Source organism: Passer domesticus, chromosome 3 (genome assembly GCF_036417665.1).
Source record: "Passer domesticus isolate bPasDom1 chromosome 3, bPasDom1.hap1, whole genome shotgun sequence".
In the NCBI taxonomy this organism is placed as follows: domain Eukaryota; kingdom Metazoa; phylum Chordata; class Aves; order Passeriformes; family Passeridae; genus Passer; species Passer domesticus.
In genome coordinates, this window is record NC_087476.1 from 98,784,944 (window position 1) to 98,810,739 (window position 25,796).

General features: G+C 43.6%; 1 protein-coding gene across 1 annotated transcript; it reads right to left on the bottom strand.

Annotated features, from left to right (window-relative positions):
- Positions 1-105: 105 nt before the first annotated feature.
- On the bottom strand, positions 106-25,284 carry CMTR1 (cap methyltransferase 1). The gene is made up of 24 exons (XM_064414581.1): positions 24,990-25,284; positions 23,154-23,289; positions 21,107-21,249; positions 20,230-20,388; positions 19,684-19,776; positions 18,862-18,933; positions 17,508-17,602; positions 17,332-17,404; positions 16,936-17,134; positions 14,494-14,612; positions 14,146-14,242; positions 12,798-12,930; positions 11,680-11,859; positions 11,215-11,271; positions 10,207-10,264; positions 9,490-9,558; positions 9,193-9,324; positions 8,582-8,704; positions 7,777-7,868; positions 7,116-7,184; positions 5,654-5,701; positions 4,967-5,079; positions 4,295-4,403; positions 106-2,553 (listed from the first exon to the last, which is right to left on the bottom strand). The coding sequence occupies exons 2-24, from the start codon at positions 23,281-23,283 to the stop codon at positions 2,421-2,423; spliced, it is 2,496 nt and encodes an 831-aa protein (XP_064270651.1). The 5' UTR covers positions 23,284-23,289; positions 24,990-25,284; the 3' UTR covers positions 106-2,420.
- Positions 25,285-25,796: the final 512 nt, after the last annotated feature.

Below are 25,796 nucleotides of genomic sequence, written 5' to 3' on the forward strand. Positions count from 1 at the left end.
AAAGGGACTGCCTTGAATATTTAACTCTGCTGGCATTTCTCTGTGGCCACACTGACAGACACTGCTGGCCCAAATTTTGTGGGAAGTAAAGGAAAGAAGCACTGCTGTGAACTAAAGGGGCTGTATTGGTAAAAGAACATGAAAGCATAGAAGTCAACATAAAATGATATAAAGCCTAATAACAACACATTGTGCAATTAACATACATAAACACTCCCTTCAGTAAGGCCTTCCTCACCCGCCCTTCCCAACATACCCTCAGCAGGGAAGCAAGTAGCTTGGTGGCTCATGCTTGCCTTCTTGAAGGGAGATTTAGAATCAAGGTTCAGTGCATCAAAAATAAAAAAAAAAGGCAAATTAAAACAACTAGAGACAAGTTAGTAACTGAAGTATCCATTCATATCAATTCCTGCAGACTGACCAGGTTTTTTTGTACCCTCTAAGGCCTACACTGATCCTAGTTTACTTCCTAGTCATTCTTCTGTCTGTCAGCCCACAGGAGTCAAAGCTCTGAGTACTGAAGACACAACACTTGCAAAGGAGCCTGGCAGAGGGAGCAGCATGCATTGCTGGCACTGAACAGCCTCAAGGCAGTCCACAAAGGTACTCAGTCCTCAAATTGCTGGTTGGTTTGAAAAGCCAACTGTACATAGGCCTGGACATCAGAGGTTGAGGTACTTTATTGCCTACTGGGAGAGATTCTTCCCCATCCCTCATGGAAGTGCCTTTGTCAAGACAAAGCTACTAATGACACACCTCTTGTTGCTTAGGGGGAAGAGCCACCATTTCTTTCCTACATGTTTTACCAATGTTTGAGAGTGGAAAGGGTCTACAGATCAGCCAAGAGGATGCATTAACAGCCTGCAGCCTTCAACTGCTTTGACAGACCTGTGCCTAAGTCAAAATGTCTATGTTTTGCTGCACAGACTTGGTCAAATCATTCATATGGATGTGGAGAAAAAGACACAGTCTAAACAACTGCTATAGATTCTATAACTATAGCTTTCCTTAAGGCACAATTCAGACAAACCCCTAAATCACTTTTCTCCCTACTGCCAATCCATGTTTAAAAACAAGCCAAGAACAAACAAAACAAAATAAAAAAGGGACTATCTTGCTGTTTGTCCCAAAGCATTCAACTATGTGTTATCTTCTGATTTATGTGGAAGACTTGGCAAAGTGCCATGGAAACCAGAAGTGAAGGTAAAACATGCAACAGAAACCAACTTTGAGCCTGGCACAAAAGTGCATGGAGAAGTCTTGACACAAATGCCGTACTGAGAGGAGTTTCCTGGCTCTGTGCCTTCACCTCAGATGCAGTTCCAGAGTCAAATGAGATACAGAGGATTTCAAAGCCTATCTGATATTTTAAAAGGAAAATCTGGCAACCTTTCCAGTGGGCACAGTCAGGGGACAGGATTGCTTCTTATTAACCTACATGGTTAAAGTCAAGATACCTTTCTACTGAAGTTCTGGGTCTTTTTAACTAAGTTAGACATTCCCATCATTTCTTCCAGAGACTTCAGCATCCTAGCTTTTCTGTGTCTTCCCTCCCACATCCACTTTCCTCCCTGAAGGTTTAGGTAATAACGTTAAGTACCAAGAGTCAAAGCACTTGGTCTCAGAAGTACCATGAAGCATGTACACCAACCATGGTACATTTCCACAAATTAGCCCCAGGCTGCTGGCTTGGTATCACTCACTAACCTGGAGAGGGGAAATCCTTGTCACAGCAGCTTGCAGAGGTGTGAGCACATCAGATCTATGCCAGGAACTGTACTCATCACCTGCACTGGCCTTTGTCCATCACATATGAATTGCCAGTGGCTAGCTGAGTGCCTTGATAAACAGAAGTGTTGGAGACACCGACAAGAATATATAACTTTTGCCCACAGCTCACCAAAGACTTAACACCCTCCACTGGAGAGTGGAGCCTTTGACAAGGCCAAGGAGACAGCTGCCAGGAGCAATGCAGGGCCACTTCAATGTGCTGTTGCCCAGCTCTGCCATCAAAAAATCTCTGCTCCTTCCCACACTGCAACAGAAGCAGAAGCCTGGGGAGTTCTGGCACACACAGAGCTCCACAAACCTTGCTGAATGTTTGAATAGGAGCAAAGAAAGCTGCCAGCCCCTTGGCCTCATGCATGCCGTAGGTCAGGACAAAAGGACATTAGGCCTTGGCTCTAGGAGGCACCTTAGGTACTCTGGCACCAGGTGCTACCTAGTCTGTACTCTTATATACACTACCAGGGTAAAGCCTCATCCTGTGCCTTCTGCATACCACCCTCTGGTTCGATCATCTCCAGGAAATCAGCTCTGGAGAATATCAGGATAGAAGTTGTGGAGCCTTCCCAGTCCCATCAGTCCCTGAAGAATCCAAGCTGGGCTCAGCCCCTCGCTGCACCCTCAAGAGAGCAGGGTTAGGGGTGGTGTGCTTGGATGAAAGACAGAACAGTCTCCTTTGATAGCTTCTCTGGATCTTGTCTTTTCTGAGAGTCGTGCACTTTAACACCTTCCCCCCATTCCCAGAAGAGCCGGCTGTAATGGCAGACACTGTGGGCAGAGAGGAGAACAAGATTAGTTAGGCAGGGAAGGGAAAAGAAAACACTTCCATCCCAGCGACAGACAGCTGCCCTTGCTATGGGAGCCACACAGAAATACTCAGAACAGGTGCCTTAAAAAAGACCAGTGCATTTATTCATTCATTCACTCACCTTACAAACTCTACAGCCCTCAAAGTACAGCAACAGCCAAGCCTAAGAGATTTCCATGCAAACAAACTTGTTAATTCTAGCTTCAATCAAATTCAGTTCAGTATTTTCTGGAAAGAGTCAGGTCACTAGGGAAAAAACCCTACCTCCCCCTAAGTTTCTCAGAGGATGAAACTGTCATTGCAGGCAATGGAAAGACCTTAATGAAGAATTCAGAAAGTCTGCCAGGAGCAGCAACCTAATCCCTCACCACATACCTACTATAATCAGTAACAGCTGTCCTAGGGAGCTTTGCAAACAAACAGCACTTCCCACGGCACAAAAGCAGCTAGGATCATTCCCTCTTTCCCCTCATGTGAAATAACTGAGCCCTGCTTTGCTGCTGAGAGTTCTGGTCCTACAATGGCATCTCCCACTCCATCCATCAAGCACAGCCCTCCCTCACTGCATCAACACAGTCCCAGCCATAATGAAATCAGAGCTGCTAATTACTGCCAACACAGCAGCCTTTAGTTTTGTACAATTACTGACACTTAATATTCATAGCTTATTTAATGCTTCTGTTCTAACAAAGCAGTACTAGCACAGCGACAAGAGCACATGTCAGTGGCTAATTATAGACATATTAGTACTCACTAACCACAACACATCCTTTCTGGAGTCTCACACAAGCACTCCCTCCACCTCCTCAGCCATTCCTGTAGGTTCATGCTGGCCTATTTCAGAGTACATAGGCAGAACTAACCCCACCCTGACACACTGAGAGAAAAAGCATCATGTGCCTCGCCTTTTAAGCCTGTTCTGCCATTTACCACATGAAGAAAGGCTTAAGGATTCTTGAAAACACTGCTCTAAGACAGGTAAGGAGGTTCAAAGTGAGAAAATCAGGAGTGCTGTTTCATGTGAAGCTCTTGCTCAGAGGCACAGTCCTGGGTAATGGTGGTAGTGCAGAACATCTCTACCCAGGAGCCCAGAGGCATCAGACTCAGGATTTGCTGTACTTGGGTAATGCCCTCAGCCTAATACTCAGTAGATACAGATGGTTTTCAGCAGCCACAATGTTAATGATTGTCCAATGACAAGCCACTCTATCCTTTCCCAAGGAGCTACTGTTTTGCTCTCTCACTCTCTTTAAAAAAAGCTCTCAGCTTCCCACAGGTTATTCCAGAGCCTGGGCTAAATGAACTGGGATTTGCTTTTAAATTAGCAACTTCCAACCAAACATGTTAAATACAGAGATGCAGCAAACTACAGTTGCTGGGCTCAATTCCTACTTCCCCGCATGCAGGAGGTTCAGTAACTTGTAGTCTGCTGCAGACAGCAGAACGAATTTGTGACATGTTCGTTATTCATAGCCATTAATTGCAAAATCCATGATTCCACATCAGCAGTTTCCTGAAAGCCTGAGAAGGTGCCAGCTCCTGCAGCACACCCTTCTGGTGACCAACTGCATTGCACTGCAAACGACTGCAAGGACACAGCACCGCAGAGCTCCCTTCCAAACACCCAGGCAGGCACACACACACACACACACACTGGCAGACACAAACCCGTCCATAGCCTCAGCTCTGGCTCATACTCACTGAAAGGGTGCAATGGCTTCAGGAAGGAGGTTGTATGTCGCTACATTGGTCATTTTGTTGAAGAAGAATTTCTTCTTGAAGTTTTTGCTGTATGCCATTGTCCAGGGATCTAGCAGAGGGGTTACAGGGATCAGGTAGAAAATAAAAAGGTGGGGGAGGTGAAAGTCACAGAAGAGATACACATACAGTAAAAGTAGGGAGGAGGAATCTATAAAGAATAACTGTGATCCTTCCATTACTCCTTTTTCTTTCCTTCTCCCAAGACAACCTGCTTTCCAAGCTGTTCTCTATTCACTGAAAAAAATCCCTTCTCCCTCCGTTTAGAAAGTGATATTTAAAACAGGGTATTTCCACATCCTATTACTCTAGAAAACATCTTGATGAAAAATTATGATCTCATTAAAAAATAAGGTAGTCAGTCATGTAAATAAATGGAATTATCCACATGATAGCTAATCAACCAACAACAGAAAAACTGACATATGACACCCTAAACCTCAACCTAATCAATGCTACCGTCATTACATGCAAATTACCCTCATTACTTAACCTCTAGCCATTCAAATATTGCCATTATCTTTTTACCAAGTTAAGATGAGCAAGCCTGGTCAGTACTTTTTACTTGGAGAGACAAAGAAAAGTTGAGAGGGAGCAGGGACTCTCTCTTCCTACCGTTCATAGTCCGTACGATGTAGAGTCCCGTGGGCACGAAATGCCGATCATCTCGGCCAGTGTAGGACAGCCGGGGCATTCCCCCTGAACTCTTGATGACTTTCATCTCTAACCTAAATGTTGAAGAAGGCAGTGATAGAGAGTGTTTCTTCCTTTACTGTGCTTGTACACACCTCGTACCACCTGCACCCCCTTCTGCAGAATGTCACAGTGAGAACTGACAGCACTGCACACGACAGGATCAAATCATCGCACCCTGAAAAATTGAGGTTTTTGCTTTCCCACACAGGCCAAGAGAAACCAGTCAGACCTGTCTAGATCAGGCTGCAAGTTGAGCGCTGTGGTGAAAAATCTGTGATAAGCTAGCGTAATTAATCAAATGGGGTTCCTATTTCAAGTGTGAATTCTTGACCTTTGAAGCCACTGAGAAGCCACTTCTGCACCCAAACTCAGGCACTGCTGCTACTCTAACTGTTATGAAGTGCATTGGTCACATCTACAGCATTAGAAAGCAGCAGAATGTAGCTATGAGTGAGCAGCATCTCAGGAACAGCAGCCACCACGAGCTCTAACAGCTCTGCCTCCATGACCCCACTAGCACAGATCAGAACATCCCTCCCATTCCTGTGCACCAGTGGCTGATAACCTCAAGTAGGGCCTGACATTTTGTTTGCACCAATCGCTTACCTCACAAAAATCTTGTCCATTTCTTCCAATCTGTACACTTCCTTCACTCTGGGAAGAAAAGACAAAAACATTATTTCAAAAAAGTTTAAACTGTGAGGTTTTTTTCTGCCCAGCTACAGAGAGCAGACAAATGATTGGTTTTATACAGCATGAGGTAAGCTCAACTGAGGTTCACCCTTCTTTATCTCCTCTATATTTATGCTTCAGTGTCTAGTTTTTCCCGGCTTGAGAAAACCTGACACCTGCATGCTCATGGCTGGATTGCTGTAAGCAGCAGATAAATATCCTTGCTGCTAAGGAAACTGTGCATTTTTACCTCAGGTTGACTATACAGAAAAGTAAAAACAGTGAAAATCAGGTGCTTTTGTTTTCCCATCAGATAAATTGACCAAGGTCAGTCCCAGGCATGTTCTGGCTTCAGCTGGCCTCACAGTAAAATTAACAATCTGATCTTCACCATTACTATCCTCAGAGATGCAACAAACTTGTTAGTTACCCTGAGGTAAAAAGAGGGGTTTTTTTAAAATCAGTTAAGATTATTTTGAGACCTCATTCTGTCATTACATCAAACTGGTTTTGTTGCTTTGAGACACGGAAAAACAATGAGTAAGTTAAAAAAGCACTGCCTCTGATTGGACACCCCAACCATTCATTTCCCACATACTGCTACAAGCATCAGGCTTCAAAGACCACAGCAGGAACACTTTAACACCTTTCCACAAAAGCATCAAATGACCCTTTTGCAATCTATTTCCCCAGCTCTCCTTCTCACTTCACCTTCAGCCTTCCCCAGCATTTTGAGCTCCTCCAATTATTACAACTGTCTGTTTGTCATTAGAGATTCCACTCATTACCTTTCATTAAGCCATCGAGAAGATTCTCTTTCCCTTCCTCCAGATTCTTTCATGATATTGCTGCACTTCAGCTTGTGAATAAGAAGCTGTTTTGTCCATAATATGTAACTGATGCCTTCACAGTGGTGCTCTTATGCTACACTGCAGTAGAATTAATGAAATAGAAGGCCAGGAGACAACCAAAGCTGAAGCCCTTTATCAAGAACTTTCCTGGGGATTGTAACTAAAGCCTTGTCCTCAAGATGCTGGTCAGTCCTACATTTACTAACAGTCAGCATCACTGTACTGCTGCTGACCCTTCAGGGCAGACAAGGACAGAATTCTTTGCAATGATTAAGCTCACTGGGTGCTAGGCTACAATCACACATATTTGGAATCAACAGCAGCCAATCCATCTATAATGAAAAAAATGTGACTATTTGACATGTGAAAGGAGGGCACCACTTCTTCATTAACAATACTCACCTTAAATATATAAAAACTTTTTCGCTTCTTTCCAAAGTACATAATAGAACTATTAATTTCAGCCTGTAACTTAACTCCCCTTCATGTCCTCCAACACACTGACAGCAAAGCAAGCGAGGCTGAGGGAAGGAGGTGGCACTCACCGGATGGGGTTCATATCTGGCCGGCTGGGTTTAGAAACAGCTTTGACAAACTTCTCTGCCAGCCGAATCCTGAATGAACGTGGAAAGAGAACCCAGCAATTTAAGGAGGCCTTTGGCACATAACAGCTTCAACACAGTAAGTGATTTGACAGCTCAGGACATGCAGACTGCTAGGCAAATGGGTCTAGCAAGACTTCTTTTCACCCCACCCTCCCAATTCAGTGTCCAGTGATACTGCCTATTATCCATTACAAATGAGTCTCCATAGCTTACTCCCTAAGTCCACATGCTGTTCAACACTGATATATTTATCAGGCTAGCAGGATTAGCAGAGACATTATGTCCCTGAGGAAGGAAACAGAGGGGCTTGTTCCTTTTCTCTCAGCTCATTCCCAGAATGGTCAGTTTACCCCAGCGGTGCCTGGCTCACCCTACACTAAGAAAGAACCTAAAGCTGCCCTCATACACAGAGAAGATACAGGTGGAAAAGCCTACATGTACTTCAGTTCAGAGCAGCTTCATTCACAGTTCACCTTTATAACAGTGTTTCAACTGAATGCACTTGTCTCCCTGTGCTAAGCATTCTGCTTTTTGTCTAAACACTATTTCCCAGTCACTCCTACACATGTAGAGGAAAAAAGCTTCTCCAGAACCTACATACCTCTGGTTGAAATGCTGTGTTCGAACATCATTGCCATTCAGCACCAAGACATCAAGGATGTGGATGGCACTGATTTTTCGCTGGGCTTTCCCCTAAGGAGGGCAATACAGAGATTTATTGTTCACACTGTTGAGATTTCAGTTTTGATTTATAGCCTGTTTTTTGACAGGACATCTCTTCTAGCAAGAGGGCACCTTTCCAGATATTAGAAACACACAAATTCCCTCAAATTCCCTGCTGCCCGTTATACAGGAACATGGCATCCTCCAAGAATTGGTGCATCTCAAATACCCACTTCTGTCTTAGGGGAGGGAGAGAGGGCGGGACCACAGCTGCCATCACCAGTTATCTGTGCCTTATCAGGTACACAAAGCCCAGCACATTACAGTATCCTTGTCTGAGGTGCAAGAGGACAGGGAAACTCCCAGGCAGCTGGGATTTTTCACCTTACACTGTAAATATACCACAAGGATCTTCTCCCCATAGGCTGTAGTCACTACTGAACAGTTATGTACCGACAGAGCCACAGACACATGAAGTCATGGTGGCAATGTCATATGCAGCTCCACTTAGAACAGCAACACATAAGGTCCAGAGCGTTTTCAAAACAATGTTGAAAGCTTATATTTCTAGCACTTGACAGAAAGGAGGAACTTAATCCAAAATAATTACTCTAAAGATCATATACAAAAAAAAAAACAACTTGTACCCAGCACAGATGGAACATTTATTCTGCAGTATCTTAGAGAGATTAAGTGAAACTACTCTTTGTAGCAAAATGGTAAGAGAGAGAGTAGGCTCCTACCTCTCCTTTCAGCTCATGAACAATCTCCACAGAGAGAAGAGTATCTCGTGGCAGCTCAGTTTTCAAATCCAGCTTTGTCCAGCGGTCTGACTGGCGACCACCCCAGGTGTAGATCTGTGATTTCTGTATATAAAGACAGAGTAGGATTCAGCCAAGGCTTCCTGAGGGCAGGGGTGGAGAAGAGACCTCTAACTGCAGAGCAACCGTCAGACAATCTTTTTGTCCTAGGCAGTTTCTTTGTCATAAGTTTTAAGGAAGAACCTTAACCTCTACAGCAAAGGAACAAAACCACCAATTCTAATCTACCAGTGACTTTTCACACCCACACAAAGAACCAGAAATAGAACACCTTTAAAAGGACAGTGAAGATAATTAGAGACACTAGCAGGAGTGCAGGACTCTGTGTAGGCTGAGATTACAGAAAAAGGGTTAATTAGTGTGAAAGGCAGTGATATCAGGAGAAAGAAACATAAATAAGTAGCAGTCTCAGGTACTGCTGAAAAAGATGGTTTTAGGCCTCTAGGGACAGAAAAGGATGGGATGAAATTGCAAGGCAGAATAGCAGCATTGAAATTAATCAGCAAGACTCCCAAACTGTTCTTAGCACTTACCCCTAACCCCAAGAGGAACTTCTGCTCACTTCCAGACACCATACACCGGTAATCTAACACTTGGCGAATTTTCTCCAGTGTGCTGGAATTCAGAGGTGTGGGTTTGTAACTGAAGGTATCAATGTCTGCGCCCTAAAGAGCAAAGTATGGAAAAGGCAAGATGGACACAATACATCAATAGGCAGGTAAACATGACTTCTACATAAAGCAATAATCCAGGACAAGCTTCTTCGTCCCTTAATTCCAATATGAAAAAGAAGTTATATTTGTGTGAAAGGACTCTAGGCAAACTCTCACCTGAATCAGCTCAAAGAACTTGGACTTGGGATCTGAAGATGAAGGAGCAACACGAGCCTGATCAGGAATCTGAAAACAAATCCAAACAATTGATACTGAGTGTTATTCTTTGGCACATTCAAAGGAACATTTCTGATTTCAATATATGACAGGACATTCTGTCCCTGAAACCCCTGCTCTTGGGATTCGAGATGAAGAGATGTCATGTTGAAAATAAAATGTCTCACATGTTTTGTAAATTTAATGTAGGCACACCATATCTCACAGAAACCAACCAGCAACTCCAGAAAGATTTAGTCTAAACCTTTGATGTCATGCATGTTTTGATGAAATATCCTTTCATCAAAGACACACCATCAGCCTGTGAAAATAACTGCAATATCTATGGCCCCACTGCAGTCAAAAGCTTAGGAAACACGAACTGCAGACTCATAAAACAAGACCCTTTGGAGAGCTCTGCTACTTGGGATCTAGGTGCTGAGTTCACTCTATGTGCAATGAAATATTCTCAACTGCAGAGAAGCCTGCTCAGTTGAGCCATACACAATAAATCAGGCACATCCTGTTTGATTACATGACAGCTTGAAACGGTTTCTGACTTTCCCACAAGACAAGATATTAAACCTCTGTCTAGAAAGTCCATCTTTACTGCAGCTCCACTCTTGTTTTGCTATAGCAAGGACACCTTCGCAATTTGCCTGTTGACACCTTACTTACCCCCCACAGCTGGAGACACTCCTTTCGGATTTCAGCCTGCCGTGGCTCAACCAGCGTTCTAAAGAAAGACAGCAGACTGTTAAGATGGTGAAACCTCCTTGATCTTGCAGCATTATATATCCCAGCCTTATAAAATGTAGAACTTTCAGCATCTGGCTTGAGAACAACATTAGCTGCTCCACGAAGGGTTCTATGAAAGAGGATGCAGTCTTCCCTCCCTACCCTCTAGTTCCTGTCTTTAGCTTTGTTTCATGGTCTGCACTACTATCAGCCATCACTTCATTCCATGAAAGTACCACTGGTATAAATGTTTACAGTAAGTTATGTATTTGTACAAACTTATACTAATCTCCAAAAGCTGGGCACACAGCCCTACTTAAGAATAACAGTGAAAACCTGTTCAAGGCCATACAAAAAACAGTGTCAAGACAGAATCAGCTCTAAGACAATTTCTAACTACCACATTCACTCAACTTTCTACCCTATATACTATGTCTGAATAACACCTGAGCAGAAAAGCCATAGCAGGGAAACATTGCAATGGCTTTAGTTTTATGCAAGAAATTGATGTCAACCTTTAGGTAATTCTAGGTCTGTAACACAGATGTTTTGAATTGCAAATGGAAAAATGAACAGCTATGAACCACACTCAACTTGGATGGTCACCGTTGAATTGAAAATACCAGCTACAAGTTACTTTTCTGCTTACATTCCTGCTAAGAAGCAAGCTCACTTATGGTAACTGGAAATCATCCAGTGCATGGAAGCCTTCCCAACAAGGGTGATAATAGATCATCAATTTTCAGGACTCCTCCAGCCACCCACACATCTCTGCAAATAACTCAGGTGGAGAACAAACTGAGCTACCTTAAAGCACTTTTCACTTTCCTATCTCCGAAGGCCAAGACAAATATCAGCTCAAATCAACAACTTATTAAACAAGGGCAAAACAATTCATTAATAGTAGGTTCATTCAGTCTTCACCAAAAGGCAGAGGAATATACTCACGTGTCTTGAACAAAGGCACGAATTTTGGCTAGTGCCTTTATCTGAACTTTGCAGTGGCTAAAAGAGAAGAAAAGTTTTAGTCAGGGAGCAAGTTAATCACCACCAACATTGTTCTACTGTTCAAAACAAGAAAGAGTGCTGAGACAACAAGGGGAAGCTAGTCTGATTCACAGAGCAATGAGGGATCTTAGCCAACGTGATTCAAATTCACAGGAAGATCACTGGAACAAATTAGGCAGTACTTTCTTTTCTACACAGTGCTCTGAGGCCAAACAATCACTAACAGTAATACAGCATTTCTGTTTGCAAAGAGTCCCCCTGCTCTGCTCAGCCTCTCAGGGAACAAAAGCAGAGCAGTGTGGCAGCATCAACAAATACTTCCATGAGTGCAGGAAGTTACACCTGAAAGCCATGCTAAATTAGTCTGCCTACAGCCAGCAGCCTTCATCACCCACAGTAACTCACTTTTCATTGGACTGGACGACATAATTGTAGAAATCCTGGTTGTCTTTGATCACGTTCAGGGGGACGACAAGATTCACATCGACGTCAGAATTGCGCAGCTGGTTGAGTCTGATGTTCACTGTGAAGAGGTAATCCCGCACATCCTCAATCCCTGACTTCAGGCCTTTGCACACCACGTACCTGCAGAGCAAGGCACAGAGATCAGTTCTTTCACACGGCCAACTTTTCCACCATGCTCCCATTATAAGGAGAGCTTCCCAAACCCCAGGAACTCTTTCCTCCTGAATATCCTTACAAAGATGCAAACTGACCTATCACTGAGTCATCGTACATTTTCTAAGCTCTGGAAAGACAGGGAAATGTAATCCTATGTAAACCTCCCATATATCTCCCTCAAGTAGCAAACCAATTCTGCTAAAATTGAGAGGTACAATGAAAACACAGACAGTATCACAGAATCATAGACTGGTTTGGGTTAGAAGGGATCTTAAAGATCATCCAGTACCTTCAAGTACTGGAAGGACCCAGTTAGGTCACCCCTAAGCCTTCTCTTTTCCAGGCTGAACAATCCCAATTCTCAGCCTTTCCTCATAGGAAATGTGCTCCATCATTGCAATCATGTTGGTGCTCCTCCTCTGGACTTGCTCCAACAGATCCACGTCCTTCCTTGTGCTAGGGACCCCAGAGCTGGATGCAACACTGCAAGATGGGTCTCACCAGAGCAGACTAGCAGGGCACAGTTTCCCTCCCTTATCTTGCTGGCCATGCTGCTTTGGATGCAGCCCAGGATACAACTGGCTTTCTGGGCAGTGAGCACACAGTGCCAGCTCATGTCCAACCTCGCATGTATCCTCTGGATTCACTGAAACCACAGTTGTTTCATGCAAAACAAGATTTGTTACATACCCGGTTCCACAGCTTCCTTCCCGTAACAAGAATTTGGCAAATATAATCTTTACCTTGTCTGTAATTTACCGAACATCTAAAATGTTTCCTCCTCCAAGACAGCTGCTAATCGAGGCAGGTCACAAAGCCTACACTAGGTTTACCCAAATCCATCTTTCATTATATTTAGAGGATCGTTTTCTTTAGTAGACCCTCATGCTCAAGCATCTCACCTCTCTGAGTTAGCAGGGCGGCTTGTCACAGGTTTAAAGATGCAAACTCTCTCAAAGCAGCAATAGAGCAGATAAACAAGACCCACACTGAATGGAGTAAACAGGTCAAAGGTTTTGCAGACAAAATGTCCTCCTGTAAAAATAAGAGGAAGTACACTGATGCCAGTAGATAATAGGGAAACAAGGAGATACTGAGCATTTCAATCCTTCTGCAGAACTAGTAACAGAGTCTTTGTGCAATTAAACAGCATCCAAAATACAGTCATGAAGTGAGCTACCAAGACTTCATGAAACATCTTCCCTATGTCTCTGCAGTAGAGAGAAAAGCATTCCCTTGGCAAGAATCTAATCAGCATGTAGGCTGTCTCACAAGCAAACCTTCTATCTGCCTCTCATCCTTCCCTTCCAGGCCCAGCCTGTGCCCTATGGCCTGGCAGCATGTATCCCAAAGCCTCCAGGGAAGAGGAGCCCTGATATATGCAACAAGGAACCTCAGACCAGAGGAGAAGACTAAAAGATGTTACCTAAACAGAACAACTTGCCATCTAGAGAGAAAAGAGTCTGTGTTGCACCCCTCCTTCAAATAAGATTCCCAATTTCCCCAAGCAAAAAGCAGGCATTTTTTCAGAACTATTATCTACCCATGTAGGAAAGACTTAAAGAAAGCTGGCCTTTTATCACATCACATTTGAGACTACTCCTTAGTAGACCATTGCCTCAGGTTCTTCTAAACATAGGGCACAAGATACAAATTATCATTTTGTTACAATTTGTCTTCTATATCAGTGCCAAGGGCTAACTAAACTCAGTGGAAGATGGAAGCCATCAGAATCAGACACAGCGTAAAGTCCACCATTTAGCAACAAAGAGGTCCAGCTAAGACAGGGTAAGGCATCATTAGTTCTTATCACACAGATGGCAGATTTAAAGGAGAAAAGCCTTCAGAAGCTAGAGGAAAGAAAGAACTGGATAAACACCACTGTTCCAATCAGCTGGGATATTGAGGAAGTTGGTCCAGCTAGTGCCATAAATCTCAGGCAGACTGTCCAGTTATCACACTGCATGGCCTTACCCCAAGACAGCTACATAACCCAACAAATTAAGTGCTTTAAATTAGTGCATTTTAGTTCATACTTTTAATCAAAAGCAAAACAGACATAGATTAGCTTATTTTTCTCACCAGATATCTTAACTTTGTGACAACCATCTCAGGACTTATGCATACACATTCAATTCTGTGCAACTCATGGCAGAGCAGACTTCAAGGCACTAATAAAAATTGTACAGCAACGTTCCCCAGTGCCACCCACACCTTAGAGAAGGAGGAAAGTTAATGGACCAAACATACCTGTCCGGACAATGGACAGTGCTGTGAGGAACTGGCAAAGCATGAGTTGTTTGCTTAGGATTTCTTGCAGATTCTCCTGACCCTCCACTGAGAAACCCTGCAAAGTGCATAGCATATGATTAGTATCTCCACAAATCTGTTGGTCAGGCAAAGGATTCTGAGGAACTAAATCATTGAATCATGATTATTTTTGTTTAAAGTAAAAGAATCAGCACCAGGAATTGTAATGGCAAGACCTGTAGAATTTCATATTGTAGTTACACGTGTCAAACACCCTATTGTATGCAGACAAAGGTGTCTGTTTTGTTGGGTTTGTTTTAGTGCAGGAAGAAAAAGAAATTAACTAACCCCATCAGCCATTAAGAAATGCACTCCCTTGCGATCAGTATTATCCAAAACAAAATTCTGGAAAGCAGTAATGTTCTCTGATCGAGTGATGTCTCCGTCTCCATCAATCCCACCCTCTCCTAAAGAGAAAAAGGAGACAATCAATAATACATTTGCAAGTACAAACAAAAGATCAGTATGTGCAGGTGATCTATTGTATTCAATCAACATTTGGTCAGAAATTACAAAGACCTTGATAGGTGAAATAAACATTAACAAAGTCCCTTGTCCACCACCAAAGATGCTTTTTAATTCAGAAAAGTTATTCAGATTGAGTGGTCAGGGGGCTGAAACAAGACCATACAATAACCATGCTCAAATGAGGAGTTCTATATTAGCTTCAGTACAAGACAAATAAAGATTATATGACAAAACAATATTCTCATCCAAGCAGGAGTGGCACATAGCTGAACCTACTGAAAATGTAAGAGTCAAGTTCACTGCACAGTTCACCTGTTAAAAACACATTATTACAGACAAGGCAAAATTCTTTATATTGAGCATTTGTAACCTTTTACTAAGAATTCAAATAATTCCAAAGACACATAATAGTCTATTTTCAAGCACAGTGTAATTTGGGCTTTAAAAAAGCAAGCCCCCCAACAAAAACAGTGAACAAATTTGTGAAGGGAGTAAGGAAAAAGATGTAGGGTTTGTGCACAAATACTCATACAGTTTTCCCATAGGGCTCTTTTAAAAGAGAGCTACACTGTCCCCCAGCTGGTGTTTTAGAAAGCTGACCTAAGATATATTCTAGAGCTCACCAATTGTGCCTCAAGTAAAGCTGAACTTGTGTTTAGTATTAGATCCTGTAAATCTTCTACAACTACAGGTTCTATTACCTCAGCTGGAGGACTAGAAAGCAGAAGAGATCAGGATGCATGATATGGTTTTGATAACCAAACTCCTCACAACCATCCTGTCAATAAGTGAAGTGACACTGGAATTTTTTACAATTCTTCACAACAGAAATATCATGGCAGGCTACTTCCTTCCCATCAGTGGAAGAGAGTCTGTACATACCTCACTAGACTTTATAGCATAACAGAAAGGGATCAAGAAAATTAATCAAAACCATTGGGCTATTAATTTCTCCAGGTGTCTCCTCATCTCCATAACACCAGTTTGCCATGAACTATGAAGATCCAAACACTGCAACCAAGTGTTTATCTGCCTTCCTGCCCTTGCCATGAACTTTAACTAAGATCTAATCCTTAAGTGCTACTAACCATTCTCTAAGAGCTCATAGTCAGGTGTCAAGAGTGGCAGCCAACAAGAGTCAGTGGTGGAGAGGGAAAAAAAAATCACACAAGGCACAATAACACAAAAACACATCCTCTACAAGACAGTCACCTTCCAGTTTCTTTTATATAGTCTGAAATAAGAAGCAGGAATACTAGCAATCCTTGGATTTCCCCTCCTAGTCCTAAAAGCAATGCAGATAGAGGGCTCAAACACATCATCAAGATGAACAAGTTACAATGCACAAGATGAGATGCAGCAACTGTCTGTGTACACCTGTTTAGTCAGTCTCAAAGCAAGGTAAAACATGTTAACATAACAAACCTCCTTGGATTAAGCAGCTTATTTAGTCACAGTGATTCAGATACAGCCTCCAGCCCAAATCTGTTTTATTTATCTTTACTAAGAGCCCACAATCAATTATGAGAGCACAGCTAGGAGGGTCTGATACAGAAACATGCTGACAGTTGGGTAAATGAGGTGTCTAACTCTGGTTCTGCTGATAGATCTTTGGGCACATTGGGAGGCTGGAGCACCTCTCCCATAAGGATAGACTGAGAACACTGAGGCTGTTTAGCCTAGAGAAGAGAAGGCTCTAGGGAGTCTAGGCACCCTTCAGTACCTAAAGTGGGCTACAGTAAAGATAGGAAGGGACTTTTTATCAGGGAGTGTAGTGATAGAATAATGTATAATAGCTTTAAACTGAAAGAGGGTACATTTAAAATGGACATTTACAAGAAATTTACTCAGAGTGATGAGTCACTGGGACACATTGCCCAGAAAAGTTGTGGATGCCCAGTGTCTGTTCACGGCTAGCTTGGACAGCACTTTGAGCAATCTGGTCTCATGGAAGGTATCCCTGTTCACAGCAGGAGAGTTGGTCAACTATCAACTGCTACAATGAAACATATTCCCAGACCAGACTGGTAATAAATGCAAATGACTTTGAAAAAATGAAAGTTACTTGTCAGAACTACTTGATATGCAAACTCACCAATCTCAACCCCTTCCTCCAATGACAGCCCCCTTCTACCTTGTAAAATGGTTCCCCAGGCTTCTTCTAGATCCCCCTGCTAGTATATTGATACCAGTTCTGCCACTAATACAGAGGCTGCAGCATGAACAAAAACATCAGGTTACATTCATGGGTGTACTACATACCATAATAAGGTTCAAAGAGCTCACTGGAAGCAGAATAGAAGTCCTCCAGTTTAAAATCATTTGGTCCTTTCAAGGTCATGCCAAATCCTTTTGCATGCCACTTCCGTCTCCACAAGACATATTCAGAGAAGCCTCCAGGACCAGCACACACATCAGCAAAGTAGAGCAGCTCTGCATCATACTCCTTTATCAAAGGCACCTGCAAAAGGAAACTGAGGAAATTCTACTGACCCGTAACAGCTCCCGTCAGTCAAACCACATACACCACAAACTACACTGCTCAGAGGAATCTTTCAAGGACCTGTTTTCCCAGCTAGTATCCTAAAGATTCTCCTTTCTTCCCACCTTCCACATTCTCTGAGAAAGCACTGCTATTTGAAAGTTAGCGGAACTCACCCCTTGGCTGTCCTTAGGGTTTGTAAACATGTAGTCAAAGACATGGTCCATATTTGCCATCTTCATTGCAGCCCTATGAACACATAAATATGGCCTTGTTAAGTTTCATCCTTGGCTCCCACAGCTGAAAATAGACACAATGGGAAAGGGGTTACAGTACCAGACATTCTACAAACCTGTTCAGGAAGAAAGCTCCACGTATCATCTCATAGGGGTTAGACCTTGTTCGGGCTCGACGCATTTCTTCTCCATCCAGCTCATCAAATACACTCTGCACAAACAGAAACAAAGCTCAGCTGGACCTGGCACAGGCTGGAGGGATAGGTGGGCATCAGCAATTCCCATCTTCTTGTTTCTCTCTCCTTAGACAGCAAACTCCATGCAGGATTTGGTTCACCAATACAAAATGTTTTTCTGTCTCACAATGATATTTACTCTTATTCTAAGCCACCTCAGCTCTTAAGCAAATTTAATAACACTGACAAATTCTGTACTGATACCTCCACAGCCTGATAATATGGTTAGCCACCTCAAAAGTAGTCCCAGCCTAAAGTATTTCTTTCACATATATACACACACTCTCTACTGCAGTATACAAGGGCATGATAAAATTGAAGATGGAAGACTGAACAGACAAGAAAAGAAGGGGAGCTGATTTCCTTAGTTCGGCCAAGCCTTCAGCCTTTCAGTCGGACTAAGGGTGGGTGACTGCTCTCTATCATCTCTGAGCTGGTTTTGGCTGGAGTAGAGTTAATTTGTTTCATAGTAGTGGTTTCATATTAGCTAGTATTGAGATACATTTTGGATTTGTGATGGAAACAGTGTTGATAACATAGAGATGCTTTTGTTACTTCTGACCAGCCTTTGAACAGCATTAAGACCTTTTCTGCTTCTCATACCACCCTGCCAGAAAGTAGGTAGGGAATGCATTCTTGTGGAGTTTGGAGGAGACATAGCTGGGACAGGTGACCCCAACTGTCCAAAGAGATATTCCATACCACACCCCATAGTGCTCAGTATGTAAAGCTGGGGGAAGAAGGAGGAAGCTGAGGACATTCAGAGTTGTTTTTTGTCTTCCCAAGTAACCCTTGCATATGATGGAGCCCTGCTCTCCTGAAGATAGATGGCTGAATACCTTGCCCATGGCGAGTAGTGATTAATTCCTTGTTTTGCTTTCCTTCCATTGAGTGGCTTTTACTTTACATATTAAATTGCTTTTATCTAAACCTATGACTTTTCTTCACTTTTACCCTTCCCATGCTCTCCCCAATCCCGTTGGTGGGAGAATGGGTGAGCAGCTGCAGGGGGCTTAGCTGCCAGCTGGAGTTATACCAAGAAAATCTCTCAGAAGGCTGAGGTTCAAAACAGGCTGCTGAACAGATAGTAAAAAACAGGATGCTAGGCCATCCCAGTGACATTGAGGTGACAGAGGACATTCTGAGCTCTTGTCAATTACCTAACTACTCAATCCTCTTTATTCATCTCACTTTATTTCCCAAAAATTTAGTTCCTCTCTAAAAAGGGGCTCACCTTGCACTGCAGGACATTATGTAAAAGCTCTTCATTACAGAACTCTGTTTCATCTTCAATCATCAACTTCCTCTGCAACAGGACAAGAGCACAGGGAGCAATTAGCAAGCATGATATTGTTATTTCAGAATGCAGCATGTACCAATAATGGATGAAGGCTGCCAATCACACACTAGGCTGTATCAGCAAAAGTGTGGCAATTAGGCTGAGGAATTTTCTCCCATGTTAGGCATCTTGAGATCACATATGAAATACTGTATCCAGTTTAAGCACTTCCCAGTATAAAAACAGACATACTGGAACAAAAGCAGCAAAAGGGCCACCAAAATAACAAGGGTCAAAAAGCACCTGGTGAATGAGAAAAAGCTGAGAATTGTTTGCTCAGAATGCAGAAAGGGAGATCCTTTTGCTGTATCTAACAATGGGACAAGTCCCTAACAGGAGGCAAAAAAGATTAACCTAGGCTCTTAGAAATGTATAGCAACATGACAAGAAACAATGGACAAAAGCCACATAAAAAATGCTAATTAGCCATATGTAAATTTTCTTTTGTCAACTGGGTTGCAAACACTGAACAGATGCCCAGACTGTGCTGTGAAGCTTCCACCCTTGAAAATACTCAAACCTCCATTAAACAAGGCCATGAGCAACCTGATCAGATCTAGCTGGATCTCCTTTAAGCAGGAAGCCAAACTAGCAACCTCAAGAGCTTGTTCACAGTTCATGCTATTCTACAGCTATTTGACATGGCAACTGTCCCATCCCAGGCTGAGCACTCCTGCTTTGTCTTAGGCTGGTAAGTACCAATATCTAAAAATTTACCTTCCCCACAGTCATCCACTCCTTCAGCTCCTGAGCATCTGGGATCTCTGTGGTACACTCAGGGCACCAGTCCACCTTCTCGTAGGCACTAGGCTGCAAACACAAGTCATGGGAAGAGCCAAAGATGTTTTTGCTAGAAAAATATAAAAACTGCTCCCCAAAAGTTTGCCCCCCAATGCTAGCATAAGGGGTTATGCCATGACTTCAGTGCCAACTGTAGAGTTTTTTCCTCCTGGACTGAAACATGTCTTCTTTATTTTCAAAATGAAAAACAACTTCAAACACCTCCACCACAAAAAAAAAAAAAAAAAAAAAAAAAAACACAACCAAACCAAAAAAAAAAAAAAACCAAAAAAAACACCTCACCACGTTCCCCTTTATTAGAGTCTGATAATCAAGGCAAAACAGAAGTCAAGTACTCAAAGTACAGTTTAGAGACACCAGAAAAGATACAGCTGCCAAGAAAGAATGTGTGAACTGTGTTTTTTCTCCCAGTTTTTGCTGAACACCATATGAGAAATGGGGCTTAAAACAGAAAGTACTTACCTCTGGCTCATCCTGCCAATCAATATTGAGCTCCCCATCAAATCCTTTGAGGGTCAAGCCAAAGCCTCTCCTTCCCTTCTGATTGGAGGCCTCAACAATATCCTTCCTGCCTTGGCCGTATTTTCCCAGACCTTCTCCTTCCCGGAAGCCCATCTTGGCCTATAAAGGGAGCAAAGGGAGCACTCTGAGGCAAGTAGACTTAAGTTTGTGTACTACTGCTAAGGTCAAAGAGTAGGGCACATCACCCTGAAGTGACTTGCAGGCACTGAGCATTTTTAATCTCAATTGTAGCTTTCAGGACTTTCAAGTGAGTTCATTTCACTGAGGCAAGATACAAAAAAAACTAGATCTGAAAAATGATGTTTGAGATGACATCAAATTCAGCAAGTTCAGTAAGGCGGCAAGAGCCTGCTCGGAGAGAAAGTAGTGAGGAGCCTGGAGCCATTCATCACAAGGCTCAGTAAGCATGGATGGTTCATAAAAAAAGATGTTGGTACAGGAAAAAAATTCATGTTGTGATGATATTCTTTGTTGTGAACATGTATTCACATGCATTTCAAATATCAGCTAAAAATCCATGTAAAACTCAGAGGAGGAATGCAAGACACTGCTCCTGAAACACATACACATCTCTTAGGTTAAAAGAACTATGTTCATTATCTGCTAGTTTTTCAGGTTTTTCTCTCAGTAAATTTTAGCAATAAGAGAACAATAACAAAAAGCAGGGATGTAATCAATTTCATGTATGTACATAACAGTAAGGAAATAAAAGACAGAGAACCCTGCTACAAAGAGGATCAAAATCAAAGTATTTTTTATAACAAACTGGTCTTTTCACCAGTTCTTAACAGTTTGGTCCAAAACTATTTTGACCTACCATAAGCTTTTGGGAGACACTGTTATACATTGAGTAGCGGGATGAAGTACCCTCCACGAGAGAGTCTTGTTTGAACTCATTGCTGAAGACTGGTCTTTTTTCATCGCTCTCACTGTCAGACCCACTGGTGCTACTGGAAGATTCTGAAAACGAGCAAAAAAGTGAGAATGAAAATAAAAATAAAATGGAAGAAAGACATCTCAATAATCACAGTAGAACATAGTGAGACTCATTAAATCCTCCGAACACACACAGAGGACACCTCAGTGTCTCAAATGTGTTACAGGAAGCATGCAGGTGTAATATAACACACCCTGTGCAACCAACACTTGGTTATCTTCCCTGTTGCCTCAGAGACACACACAACCTCTCTGACCCCATGATTCCAGGCCCCACAAAGGGCTGGGCAAACCCCATCACACAGCAGAGCAGCCACAGCATGACCACAACAGTACTGTGGTGTGCCTGACCTTCACAATGATCCTGAGGAACTGAGAAGATCCACAGGGATTCTCTCCTTAGAATAGTGGCAATTACACCCTGATGAAACATTTTGAATTTTCTTCTATATGCTATCTAACTACAAGTGCAAATCCATCCCTAACTTAGCCAAAAACTCACACTGAGTACACAGTCATCTACCAAATGGCCAATACTGCAGAAAGAAGAGAAAGCTAATTTATTATACTTCAGTTAGATCCCCACTATCCAGTTAAATAGCAAGGATCCCCAAGTTCACTACAGCAAGTTAGGCAGTTTTTCACCTACTGCATAAGTTTCAGTGCAGTCCCTTTACAACTCTTCTTGTTTTAAAGATTTGCTAAGCCATGCTCAGCTGAGATTAAATCTCAAATCACTTCTTTCCCCAACCTCCCTTCTTTCATTAGAAACCACAATGGGTGTAACAGACTAATAAACAATTAACTCTACCCAAAATATTGTCCTTGAACTGTATCAATTTGTTTCTCAAACACTAAGGCTTACACCTGTTTTGATTCCTGTATGAACTCAATAATCACAAGGGGGAGAAAAATGATAAAAACATCCGTTTTAATTTTTTAGCTCAGCCCTGAGTGCACAGAGCATTCCCAACCCCAGCTCTCACATTCTGCACCTCTGGGCTCCTCCCTCACCTTGGGCCTTGTCAGACAGGTACACACACTATACCCTGCAGCTACAGCTACTCCCACACCAATCCACTCATCTTCCACACACACCCCCTTCCATTTTCACAAGGGAAGGCTTCTTTATGTGTTCAGGCACTTGAACACTTCATGACCATGAGAAATCCTAACACTCTGACATAGCAGGCACAACAGTGAAGTAACCTGAAGTACCATCTTGGGAGAGTTTAAAGTGTCCCACAACAGTGACACCAATTGTACAGGTCACATGCCTCATCTGTGGTATATCCCAACTCCAGGTGAGAAAGCACACTCCAAGAAAAAGTAGGCAATGAGTTAACTCTGAAATAGATCTTTCTGAAAAGAAGCACCTGTGAGCTCTCACAACTCTGTCCCCTGGCAAAATCACACTGAGCCAGCACAAGAGATGGTCCTACAAAGTAGAAGCCCCAACCAACTGGCCCCATTGTATTCATCTAAATTTCTCCTGTCTGTAGAAATGTGGTAAGACTACTGATTTCTTTCTTCCTTTTTAAACAAAATTATGATGCTTCTTTATGGTGTAACACCCACAGCGCCTCAGTACTGAATTTCCAAACCAGAAATAACTGCTGAGACTGAAAAGATCAGTATGACAAGGATGTTTAGAGCTCTGGATCATGCACGTCATCTACTTCAAATCCAGTTTTCTACATCTGAATTCATACAATTCCCAGATTAAAAGGTTTACCTAAGATTGTTAAAGAGCCTAAAAGAATTCACATCAATCCAAGATTTTGAAAAGAAATAATGTAGCTTTTTTCCTACAGAGAGAGTACACCCTTGAAATTCAGGCTATCAGTTAGGATTCAGGAGATGTCGGTTCAATTCCTGGTTATTATTTACATCCCCTGCAGCAGCACATTCCAGATCTCCAACCTTACCTTGAGTAGTATGATTACTAAACTGATTTTCATCATCTGAAGTAGAACTGAGGGTTAGTCCCAAGTCTTCTATCCTCTTCTTTTGCTTATTTTGGGGGCTGCTAAATTCGGGTTCTGTCCTTCTCTTCATGTTTTCCTGAAATGCAAGAAGAAGAAGAAAATGAAGAAGAGGAGGAGGAGGAGGAGATCATCACACTTGGCAAACATTAAGCATAACTTTCTGTAATGCATAGCAGCATGGTGGCACAGATCACATTATGCTGTTTAGTATTAGGCTTCTCAATTTAAATGTCTTTAGGGAAAGTCTAACCTAGTCTAACAAATAAAATGGGAAACTGATATGGAATTTTCCCTATAACTGATGAATTTCAAATCACTTCTACAACCTACTTACCCCCAAATGCAAGTAGATTAAGTCAACCCAGATGTAGACAGTTAAATAACTTAAATATATGACAGTTCATTACTACTACTGAATTAAAGATTAATTTTATCCAAACATACTGAAAAATGTCAGATCCATCTAATGGAGAATATGCAAGGTGGAACCAATTTCTCATGAGACTCCAAACAACTCTGACTTCACCTCTGCAAATCTTAATTAATAAAGGAGCTTTTCTGCACAACTTTTATAGCAGAACTTTATTAAATATGTGTGCTCAAGTTGTGTGTGCAGTTGTGTTTTTCACCAGGAATCACCGGTAAAATATCCAGCTTCTGTATGTGGCTGCTAAATTTTGCATAAACTCAGAGAAAAGTCTAATGCTTAAGATGGATGGCTTAGAAGCCAGCTTGGAGGGCTTGCAGAAGACAACAAGCAAGGAAAGGGGAAAATTTAAAGGCAAAAATGTCTATCACACTAGCTAAAACCTCCCTGCTACTGAAAAAAAAAAAAAGAAACTGTACTTTGATTAGGGTTTATTATTCTACATAGGATTGTTGGGCTATAAAAGATGCCCCAGGTCACCAATTCAAACCTTTAGTTATCAAACTTATTTCCACAAACACATACAAGGCAGCTTAAGGCCAAATCTTTTATTTATCCCCACAACTGTGACTGCAAAATGATCCCACAACCTCATTGCACTATGGCTAAGAAATCTTCTCCCTTCCACCAGAAGTTCTATTACTGACAACTCACCTTTATCTGCTCTTGCCTCAATTGAGGGGTTTGGGTTTTTACCCTTGTTTATCTCTAACAAACCAGCCATTTTATATTTCTTCTGAGAGAGCCAAATGAGAGACCAACACTCAGCTCACTCCTGCCAGCTCCCTACCGAGACCCCCACCCTCCAAACTCCACTAAGGGTCCCTCAGTGCACCTGCCCTCCCGACAAATTTCAAACCATGCAAAAACTGGTCGCAAGTTAGGGACACCCGACCCCCCAGGAGCCCCGCAGCTGCGAGGGCAAGCCCCTCCACATCCCCACCCATGCCCCACAGCACCGGCCTCTCACGGAATCATTTAGGTTGGAAAAGACCTCTGAAGTCACCGAGCCCAACCCAGGACTGAAGGCCACCATCGGAACTGGCAATGGCACCGAGTGCCACGGCCAGTCTTTCCTTGAACACCCGCAGAGACGGTGACTTCACCACTTCCCTGGGCTGTCCACTCCAATGTCTAATTATCTCTTCTGTGAGGAAATTCCTCCTGATGTCCAGCCTAAACCTCCCCCGGCGCAGCCTGAGGCTGTGTCCTCTTGTCCTGGTTGCCTGGGAGAAGGGGCGAGCCCCTCCTGGCCACGACCTCCTTTCGGATGGTTGCAGAGAGCGGTAAGGGCTCCCCTGACCCTCATCTTCTCCAGGCTGAACACCCCCAGCCCCCGCAGCACTTACCCTCCAAACCCTTCACCGCCTTCGCCGCCTTCTCTGCCTCTCAGCGCGGTCGCACCGCCCGCCGCGCAGCCCCGGTCCCAGAGGCCGAGCCGAGACCCCCGCAGGCGGAGGGCGGGCAGCGGGGGACGGCGGGAGCCGCCGGCGGCCGCGCCCCGCGCTGACCCACGCACCGCCGGGGTCGGCGGGCAGCGCCGTGCTGGGGCGGGCGGCCGGCTCCGAAGGGCTGGGGCTGGCAGGCGCGGCGAGGGCAGGACGCGAGGCCGCTGCCGCCGCCGCTTTCGTTTCCCCGCTCTGACGCGGCGCCGCCCCGCCCCCGGCCCGCCCCCGGCGCGGGGCCTCGCCGGCCGGCGGCGCGCGGCAGTGACGCACCGCCCCCGGCCGGGCCCCTCCGGCGGGGCCCGGGCAGCCCCGGCCCGGCTGAAAACAGCGGGGTTCGGCGGAAAACGCTGCGCAGGCTTAGTAATTTGTAAATGTATGGATATGGAAGTGTTTATCGATCGTGTAGCGTAGCGGAAGGCAGGAGTGTTTTTAGGCTGGAGAAGAGGAGGCTCAGGGATGACTTTATCGCTCTCCACAACTCCCAGGTCATATCCAGGCGGGGATCGGCCTCTTTCCCCCAGCCACCAGTGCCAGGACAAGAGGACACAACCGCAGGCTGCGCAGGGGAGGTTCAGGTTGGACAGCTGGAGGAATTCCTCGACAGAAAGGATGATCGGACACTGGAATGTGCTACCCGGGGAGGTGGTGGAGTCACCATCCCCGGAGGCGTTCAAGGAAAGACTGGATGTGGCACTGCCGGTGTCCAGC